This window comes from Camellia sinensis, chromosome 14, assembly GCF_055761805.1.
Source record: "Camellia sinensis isolate YWXY chromosome 14, ASM5576180v1, whole genome shotgun sequence".
NCBI classification, from domain to species: Eukaryota; Viridiplantae; Streptophyta; class Magnoliopsida; order Ericales; family Theaceae; genus Camellia; species Camellia sinensis.
The window spans coordinates 75,574,508-75,584,138 of record NC_138974.1 but is presented as its reverse complement, the minus strand read 5'-3'; the positions used below and the strand labels follow the sequence as shown (position 1 = coordinate 75,584,138).

The following is a 9,631-nucleotide window of genomic DNA, read 5'->3' as shown; positions in this document are numbered from 1 at the left end:
ATTTAGTACTTGATTATCTTTGAGAGATATACTGACTTGATCGTCGGAGTGCCCCCGGGTGGAAGAACCACCGCCGGAGCTTTTTCTTTCTGTTTCAGGTTACTTTAGCCATCTATTCTACTTGTGCTCTCCAGCTGATCACTAAACGGGCAGTGTGGTCAGATTTTCACCCACACACTAATCTAAGTATTTTCCAAACAATTGATAGCTCGTAACTGTGCCAAAAAAATGCGGTAAAAATCTGAAACCGACACTCGGAGTCTCCGACCCGAAAGCGAAGTGGGTTCCAATTCAACAGAGCCAACAAACTCAATAATGAGCCACCTCTTTCTATCCACTCACTTCACGACACGTGTACGCGGCCGACACTGACAGTACCTTCTCAGTCCTCTCACAACTCGAACTCCTTCTTCACCACCCCCACGCCCGCCACACCTTCACACACTCACTTTCACTTCGCTTCCCTTCTCTTCTCCGATCCATCTCTACTCCATTTCTCCAAACCCTAACCCTAACCCTAATTTCAATACATTCCATTTATGTAGATTTCATTCTTGTTTCAAAGATTTTTTCTGATAATGTAGGGAATTCAATTGGAAATCGAAGATGGTTCAAAAGTGGTTCGAGCCGATGCCGAGGAGGGCTCCGAGGAGGGTCTGGTTAGGGTTTCAAAAATCCATGGGTGTCCTCGTGGGTGGAAATCACACCTCTTCCAGGTTTTGCACTCGCTAATCGCTTCCTTCTCAATTCTCCGTGTTCAATTTCCACTGTTTGATCTGATTTCTCAAAAAAAAAAAAAATCAACACTTTCCTTAAATTTCAATCGAATCGTGCCCTAGATCTGTTACTCGAAAAGCCGAAACTTGATTAGAACTACTCGGAAATGGATTTCAAAGCACTGAAATGGCAAATCATTCGTGGCTCATTGGCGAGGCGTTTGATTCTAAGAGCTTTCTTGTTTGTTCTGGCTATGGCTATCATTCCCTACTTTCAAATCGTCCATGATTTTCGGACAATGGAGCCTCTAGCTATGAAATTTGATGAATGCCCACTGAGCATTGGCTCAAACCCATATATCAATTTCACTGGATTTTTAAAACCCGTATCAGCATTTAAATTCCCCTTTCTTGGGTCACTGTTTTTCACGCCGTGTAAGGAAACTGAAAATTTGACCATTAATATGTTCAAAGAGCTTATGGAGAAGAACTTGTTGGATTCTAGTGGTAAAGCTCTTTGTGTTGGGGAAGGATCGGCTTCAGCTGTCCTCGCATTGCGAGAATTGGGATTCTCCAGTGCCTTTGGTGTACGTATACACCCCTTTTTCTCGCTTTTGAGGAAACGTTTCGTGTACGAGCTCGACTTCAAGGATAATTATTTCGATTTTCTGTTCTCTAGAGCTATTGATAGGGTTTCTGTCCCTGCCCTTCTTGTGGCTGAGATTGAGCGTGTCTTGCGACCTGGTGGCACTGGTGCTATGCTTGTCGGTGGTAATTTGTACTCGGGTAGTTTGATAAGGTCTGCCACACCGATTTCGTCGTTCCTGAGAAGTTCTAACGTTGTTCATGTATGTCATATTGAATCTTTCACTCTGGTGATTTTCAAGAAAAGATTTGATAAAGTTGCTTCCTTTGAACATTACCGGCTTCCTAGTGAGTGCCCATCGGTTTCCAACAATAAGCCCTTTATAAAGAACATGGAGCCTCTTGTGGGCAAACGTTCAGGACCATTCAAAGAAAAACTTTCATATTTACCTGAATTTATGAATATTTCCTCACGGAACAGGTTAATCTATATTAATGTAGGCACAGGGGAATTTGTGAACTCCAGCGTTTCAGAAATGTTCAATCCCTTTTATCCAATCCAGCCTCAAGCTTTCAACATTTATGTTGTGGATCATGATGTTTCTGTCATTTCATCTCATGTGAAAAAACCTGGTGTCACCTTTGTTTATTATCCAGGCCTTGCAGGAGGCAAGGCTACCACCAGCCTCAGCTCTGATGAGGATCTTTGTGCACCACCAGATGACGAAGAATTTGATTTTACACGTTGGTTTAGAAGAACAGTTAAAGATGGTGACTTTGTCGTCCTTATGATGAATGCAAGGGAGGTGGAGTTGAAAATTCTCTTTGCATTATTTGAAAGTGGAGCAATATGCCATGTTGATGAACTCTTCCTTTGCTGCTCAGACAGTGTGGACTGCACAAATGCTGTGTGTGGAGACTGCATGAGCCTTTTCAGGGGTCTCAGAAACAGTGGTGTCTTTGTTCATCGCTTGTGGGGGAACTGAACCCCCGTGGTAAGTTTGGCGAACTTTGTTTCTTGTTTTCAGAATGTTGCTCTGTTTGGAGAGAATAAATGAGGTAAGTGTGGATTGAATATCATCCAATCTACAAATGTACCTCTGTTGTGTTGAACTATCTTTGTTCTTTCATGTTTGGACCTGTTTGTTTTAAGTTCCTCATCTATGCTATGGAGGAAATATCTATTGTGTTTTACTATTATGCCTACTGTGCAATAATTTCTATCTTATGTGTGATTTTCTGATACCTATCTATGTCATTGCTGTTATATGTATGCTTGTTTTTAAAGTGTGAAATTATGTGCTGTTGAAAACATTGGCATAGCCTAGTTTGAAAGCTGATTTAGATGAAGATTTGCATCTTAAACACTCGATGAATCCATTGTTGACAAAACCCTAGCAAAGGCGACTCAAGCCTATTTAAGGCAAAAAATTCATGTGAAGCCCTTTATGGTTTTATTAAATATACTTTTTATTTGAAATATATTTTTCTTGTTTTTTGACATGTAAAATTATTGATTATGCTTTTTGTATTCAAGATTTTGCTAACGCATTATTTTCAGTGGATATTATGGTTGATCCAGTTAACATATCTTGTAACATCAACTATGTTAGGTATGATTTTATCTATTTTAATTTTGATTTATTATTATCATTATTATTATTATTTTCTGTGGAAGCATTTGTTACATGTATTGTCAATAATATTCTATAAATAATGTCTACATCTAGAAAATAATTTTTAACATAATTTAGTAAGTTAAAAATAAACCTACTTCAAATTGACTAATTTTGTATTTTAAACCAATTTTATTAAAACTGTTAATTTTGTTTTTAAGTGATGTTAACCTTGTATAAAAATAAATAAATTGGAGCCATTGTCTGCATGAGAACCACTCCACCTAAAGCAGTGGGCTGGGCCGGGCTTAAACTGCATAAAAGTGCATAAAAATGAAGTGTGTATTGGACTGTGTTCGGCCCATCCTCAAGCTCTTTGATAGTCATGGCAAAAGCAATCATCTACTGCTCCAACTTCTTAAATTCTCCTAATTATATGTTTTCAAACTATAAAGTAAAATAAAATGCCACACACACACACACACACACACATATATATATATATATATATATATTATAACTAACATATATGGATACAGAGACAAAAGGATAGCCCAAGTGGTAAGGCCCTTTTTACCATAAGCAGGGTCATTTTTACCATAAGCAAGGTCTGGTTTCGACTTTTGTTCCCTCCTTTCCTAGATTAGATTATACATTTGTGTTGTACATATAACTTTCTGAATATATATCTATACTATTATATATGTGAGCACATGACTTGGTGTCTAATAGTGTAATGATTTTTTCTTCTGTCACGTAACAAATTTTCCTATCCCAAAATAAAAAAATATTATTCAAATGCGTGAGTAAGATCTATTTAGACAACATACATATTATGATGTTAATTTCTTTATTATTTATTTTTATGCTTATTTATCTGAATTGCACAGATATTGCGTGTGTCACTCATTAATATATATAATATATATGAGTACGATAATTCTTAGGCTGGGCCAGGACACAAAATTATTCTCAAATATGGTCTATAGGTTAGTACCAAAAAAAAAAAAAATAGCCCATAGGTTAAAATCTTATCAGCCCAATGGGCTTGTATGAGAAAACTATTGGGTTGGGCCTGGAGGGCCACCTGCCTGGCAAATGCTCTTTACAAATGTGTTTTAGTACTATTGATGGTAAGGGGTGTACTTTACAGTAGAAGGACTTGCCAAATCAAGAAAGCACTCTCTCAGGATGGGGTTGATTCAGTACCCACATGGTCCCCCACAATTTGTATTATGTTTATTTCTGAGAATATGCCATCCACAATTGAATGTGCCCCACTCTCTTTAAGCAACAAAAAAGAAGATATATATACACTACACTTTACTGAAACCTCTATGTGTTTGTTATTATGCTTTAGAGGGAATCCAAACTAAATTCTTTTGCATTCTCACCCTTGCCCTTCCACAAGCTATGCATAAAAGCATCTCTAATAAAATTGATTGTCAAAATGATAATGTCAAAATTAAATTTTAACATGCTCTAATACAGAAATATCATAATTTAACAATCTGGTATGCTATTTGTTTGCAGAATTTGGTTAGCTCAATGGATTAAAATTTCTACACCTCACCATGCTGGTCACGAGTAAATTTCACTCCCTTAGATTAACAACCATTTAATAAACATTAGAAAAACAGTATGGTACACACTTCTTAAATGGTGTATATCATATGTACCTTATAACTATATAAGAAAATAACACAACTTCATACTTTTTGAGTCATAATTAAAATAAAATAAAATAAAAAGTTATAACCAAATAACACAGGATGTATAATCAAAAATCTCATGAGTCATAACTAAAATAAGGTTATAATAAAATAAGAAAATTAGTCATAATTAAGGAAGAAAATAACATAACTTAGGGGAAAGACTATGGTATATACCCTTCAAAGGGATGCACTATATGCACCTTATAACTTAAGAAAAAGAAGGTATAACTTCATAATTTTGAAGTCCTAACTAAAAAAGAAAAAAAAGAGAAAAAAAAAGGGTCATAGCCAAACATTACCTAAGACATAACCAAACATCTCAAAATAATATCATAACTAAAGAAAAAAAATTCACTATAACTAAAGAAGAAAAAGACGTAATATAATTTAGGGGTGCATATGGTATACTCTTTTGAAGGGTGTGTACATTAGAATTTCCCTATAATATGCAATGAGAAAGGGGGACAAAAGTGTACAAAATATTTTTTATTTGTTTGCATAAATTCCTTCTCTAATCTTTTTTCTCCACAAACCCATTTACAAATTTAACATCCAAACACAACAAAAATATATAAAGACAATATGAATTGTACATTCATTATTGTTGTGTTTGAACCTTAAATTTGCAAATTAAAAAAAAAATAGAAAAAAGGAGAGGAATGAAAAATTAATCCGTATAAGCAATTTCATTTCTTCTATATTTTACTTCAATCAATAAATTCAAGATCCACATAGCCTAAGTCACAACTCCAGTTTGAAAGTTTGAAACATATTCACTTCACACTCGTGAATTTATGATTGATTTGGCACACATTCATTGCTTATCACAACAATGCATGAAAGTATGGCTAAAGTCGGTTCAGAAATGAGCTCATCAACCATCATCAAAAACACGCCCATTCAATGGGAATCATGTGACATTGGATTGATCAACAAACAGAACCATAAATAACATACTCACCACATATCTAACACTGTTTTTCTTTTTTCTTTTTTTTAAAAAATAAGGCATCCCGTCCTGACTAATCCCTAGATACATGTAGTTCCTCCAGAAACGATCCTATTGAAGAAAGTAGACTAGATTCAAGTGTAATGAAAGAATATAACAGCCTCATTCCAGTCCCTAATGCATCCTATAGTCTTATAGAGCTAGAGATTTAATTTCGATTGGAATACAAAAGTAATGCATTCTTATTTAATCAGCAAAATAACAACCTACACAGAGTTTGACATTGCATTTGATTGAAAATATGTTTCTAATTCTTGCTGTTACCATCTAACTATAGTTCTCATGGATCGGTGCCATAGGTTTCTTTATTTAGAAAACCATTGAGTAAACCTCACCCTTCTTCCTTGTTTATAATGGAGATTCCAGGTAATAACTCTTTCCAGTGACAGTGCAACAAGAAAATGACATCTCATAATGAGGAATCAATTTCTTTAATCAAACAGGGGCAGAACTTGTACTTACAGTGGCTAGTGCATTCTTTCAATTTATTCACCCTGTCCATGGCTGATTCAAAAGCTATGAAAGAAAAGTGATGGTAGGTCGTATACATACAGATCAAATTGCTTTTGAAGATATTAATAATGTTACTCTCATAAATTGGTGAACTGCTCAAAAATTCTTGTAATATTGAGCCTGACTAGATAAACAAGTTAATGAAAACATTGATCCTAAGCAAAGAGGCTCAGTATTGGCCCCAAAGAATCCCATTCTAGAAAACCAGCTTGACCACATTGTGTAACACACTGAAATTACCTCTGACTCAAGAAGAACTTCTTGCAAGAAGAAGAAAACAACAAGCACATAAAAAGCGTCTCTTAAACTTAAGGGCCCTAGAGAAGAGAATGATGTTCAATTTGAATTGTGTTTTTATAATCTTATGTCACTTCTCATATTGTGTGAAACATGGATGTCTATAGTTATAATAACTTACAAGAATGAGCAGCAGATCAAAGGCTCTCTTCCCTTAACGCTATTTCTTGCATATTTACAAATATACACAGAGATTAAACGTTTAGTTTACTGCTGAACTAAGAAGCCAATTGTGACATTGTAAAGTTTAGAAAATATAAATAAATAAAAACTGCAGGGCAAGACAAAGCTGCAGACAAATTATAACCATCGGAAGTCAAGGAAGTATTAGTTCCATTTCCAAGCACCAAGTGTAACATTAGTCACTAAAAAATTCTTTGATGTTCTTGTATCAAAATTCTGCAGTGGTCTAGACTCTGGAGCCAAAAATGAATGCTAAGAAAAATGCACGCACAAACACACACACACACACACACAAAAAAAAAAAACATAGGATGAAGCATGGATTAAAATACTTTGAATCACTAAACAATAAAAGCTTTGCAATTTATTGGTATGACGCAGTTTGCTGTAAATCAGAAACAGAACTAGGCAAAAACAAAATGGAAAAAACATTATCTAATACCCATGAAATCAGACGGCAGGATCATGGAAGTGAGGAACATCCAATACAGGAGGAATGTTAAAAGAGAACCAAAAAAATTCTCATCTTGCAAGACAATAGACACTACCTCAACAACAACTAATTCTGGTCAAATCAGATAAATGTGAAAGCACGAAGAACACCAGGTCAGATTGATATACCTGATCCTTCAGGTGAGTCATTGTATTGTATTGAAGGAATCATCAACAACCCATGACAGCACAGTTGTACACGAACACCCCAATGTGTTCCTTCACACCAATGACCTTCCAGTCCAACGAGCCATTCTTGACACCCAACTCTGGGCACCACGAGTTCAGCACAATGGCTTCGCCTTCTGGGCCTCTTTGCCCACCCACTACAAGAAGTTCCTTTCCACAGGACTTAAAAGCAAGTCCCCAGCCATTGGATGAATCAGCCCTCACTGGTAGCCTTCCCAACACATCCCACGTGTTCTTCTCTTTGTTGTACTTCTTCACCATGTTTGTCAAATACTCAACAGCATATAACTGGTTATCAACAACCGCCACAAGTGGAGGTGCTTCGGCAGCCCTATTCACATTTGGATACATGCCCTCAATTTTCCTCCATTTCCTTGTCTTAAGATCATACTCTTCCCCACAAGTCAATGACTCAGTAGGACTTGTCATTCCGCCAATCACGTAAAATTTTTCATCCATGAAAAAACCCGAGCACAATCTACGTGGGAAGTGCATGTTGGGTAACGTTTCCCATCTACCTGTTTTGGAATCGTAAAGCTCAGCAGATTTCAAAATATTCCCATTCTCGTCACTCCCTCCTGCAATAATAGCAATTGAACCTAAACTACTTGACCCAAACAAACAACGAGGGCGATTCATTCCTTTACACTTCACCCATCTCCGACAAATTAAACTGAACTTCCAAATAGCAAATTCGAAGAATTCACGGCCAAAAACCAGCAATTCACTACCCACAGCCAACGACTCCTTATCTGCGTGGTTGAAACACTCATCACATGGGATTTTAGGTAATGTCATCCACTTATTTCTCACGGGGTCAAATGATTCCCATCCCCTTGGGTCACAAACCATAAACACCCAGTGCTCCACAATCCCTAGTTTCTTCCTCAAATCATATAAATACCCGCTTTTTATTAGGGAATTAAACCTCCTATTTAGGCGAGACAAGGAAGCATAATCAGATCTACAAGCCCAAGCAAGACAAGTTAATGCAACATCATCATATAGACCAGGTATTAGACAATTAGTTGATCCAATTTTTTGAAAACCATCATAAACTCTTCTTTTTGACCCCATTGAAGTACTTTCTTGTCCTTCTTTTTCTTTTCTATCAGTTTTTAATGGCATGATATCAAATCTTTAGTATACCCCCAACTAAACTAATGCAAAATTCCTTCAAACCAAACACACCCAATTCGATAACAATTTGCCAAAAAAAAAAAAACAGTTTACTTAAACTGTTTCAATTGTCGATCATTTTCCCAATAACCGGAGAACAATTTCCGATCTTTGCATGCCACTGTTCTTCTTCTGTTGATTCTAACCATCATTCTATCAAATCATCACCCTTATAATTCCACATGTATATATCATAATCCATAATCAAAACAATCAATTCATCTCGTAAAACTTACATAACATGTCTGATGAAGCAAAGCCCTTTCTTTCAATCCAGTGCAGTGAATCGACCGATCTCGAGCAATCAATTTGAACGGATCTCCGGAGCTAATTCAAAAGGCAAATTTGAAACAAACAGAGAGGCTTTGAATCAGGATTTAGAAGTTTTTGTTGGATCGAAACAGGGTTAACAAACCCAATTCGTAATCAAACGAGAAGGCAGAGATATTATTCGCATCTCGACGGAAAAGGTTGGAAAGCTGCCGGAGAGAATTATATATATATGTATATATAAATATGAGAGAGAGAGAGAGAGTTTCAGAGGTGAAGAACAGCAGAACCAAGAGGAGAATCTATTGCTGGAGATTATGGAGTTCAATGGGATCTCTGGGTGTTGGAGCTCCGGCGAGGGTTCCGGAATGTGTTTTCCATCGGACTGTCGCCGCCGGAATCCATTGTATGAGAGAGAATAACAGTTTAGGGAGAGAGAGTGAGAGAGAGAGAGAGAGAAAGTTGTCGAGATATGGTTCGCTACTTAAAACAGAGAAAAGCTGAACTGGTCAAGGAAGTATGCGCTTTTTTTTAAAAAAATAAAAATAAATAATAATAATAATAATAATAACTATTATTATTTTAAAAGTTTTTTTTAGGCAGCTCCAAGCATCCAACCATTTTAGCCACTTGCAACTCGATAAAAAATAATAGTATAAAAAAATTGATAAGAAATGCATATATAGACCTTGTGTGGGAAGCAGGTTATTTTAATTTTTGTTTATTTTAATAAGTTAAAATTTTTATATTTGAAAAGATGGTTAAATTTTTTTTTAGTTGTGATATTTATGAGAGAAAAAGTGATATGATCATGGATTTGATATAACATTTTGTCTTATTAATTATTTTAATCTATTTTGTCTTTTT

At 35.9% G+C, this 9,631-nt stretch overlaps 2 protein-coding genes across 3 annotated transcripts; one reads left to right on the top strand and one right to left on the bottom strand.

The window, feature by feature from the left end:
• Positions 1-208: 208 nt before the first annotated feature.
• LOC114263738 (peptide upstream protein) lies at positions 209-2,546 on the top strand. The gene has a single exon (XM_028204336.2). It carries the CDS (start codon positions 884-886, stop codon positions 2,285-2,287), a length of 1,404 nt encoding a protein of 467 aa, XP_028060137.1. The 5' UTR covers positions 209-883; the 3' UTR covers positions 2,288-2,546.
• Positions 2,547-6,966: 4,420 nt separating this feature from the next.
• LOC114263739 (F-box/kelch-repeat protein At5g60570) lies at positions 6,967-9,281 on the bottom strand. Of its 2 annotated transcripts, XM_082907218.1 has the most exons (2): positions 8,731-9,271; positions 6,967-8,279 (listed from the first exon to the last, which is right to left on the bottom strand). In XM_082907218.1, exon 2 carries the CDS (start codon positions 8,165-8,167, stop codon positions 7,298-7,300), a length of 870 nt encoding a protein of 289 aa, XP_082763344.1. In that variant the 5' UTR covers positions 8,168-8,279; positions 8,731-9,271; the 3' UTR covers positions 6,967-7,297. The 2 variants fall into 2 exon arrangements, with proteins under 2 accessions (XP_082763344.1, XP_028060138.1); XM_028204337.2 differs by having other exon boundaries at positions 6,967-9,281.
• Between the last annotated feature and the right edge of the window lie 350 nt (positions 9,282-9,631).

What these genes read in the sequence shown, in the direction of transcription:
- LOC114263738 (XM_028204336.2), top strand. Translation starts at nt 884, where the DNA reads ATGGATTTCAAAGCACTGAAATGGCAAATCATTCGTGGCTCATTGGCG.
- LOC114263739 (XM_028204337.2), bottom strand. Translation starts at nt 8,443, where the DNA reads ATGCCATTAAAAACTGATAGAAAAGAAAAAGAAGGACAAGAAAGTACT.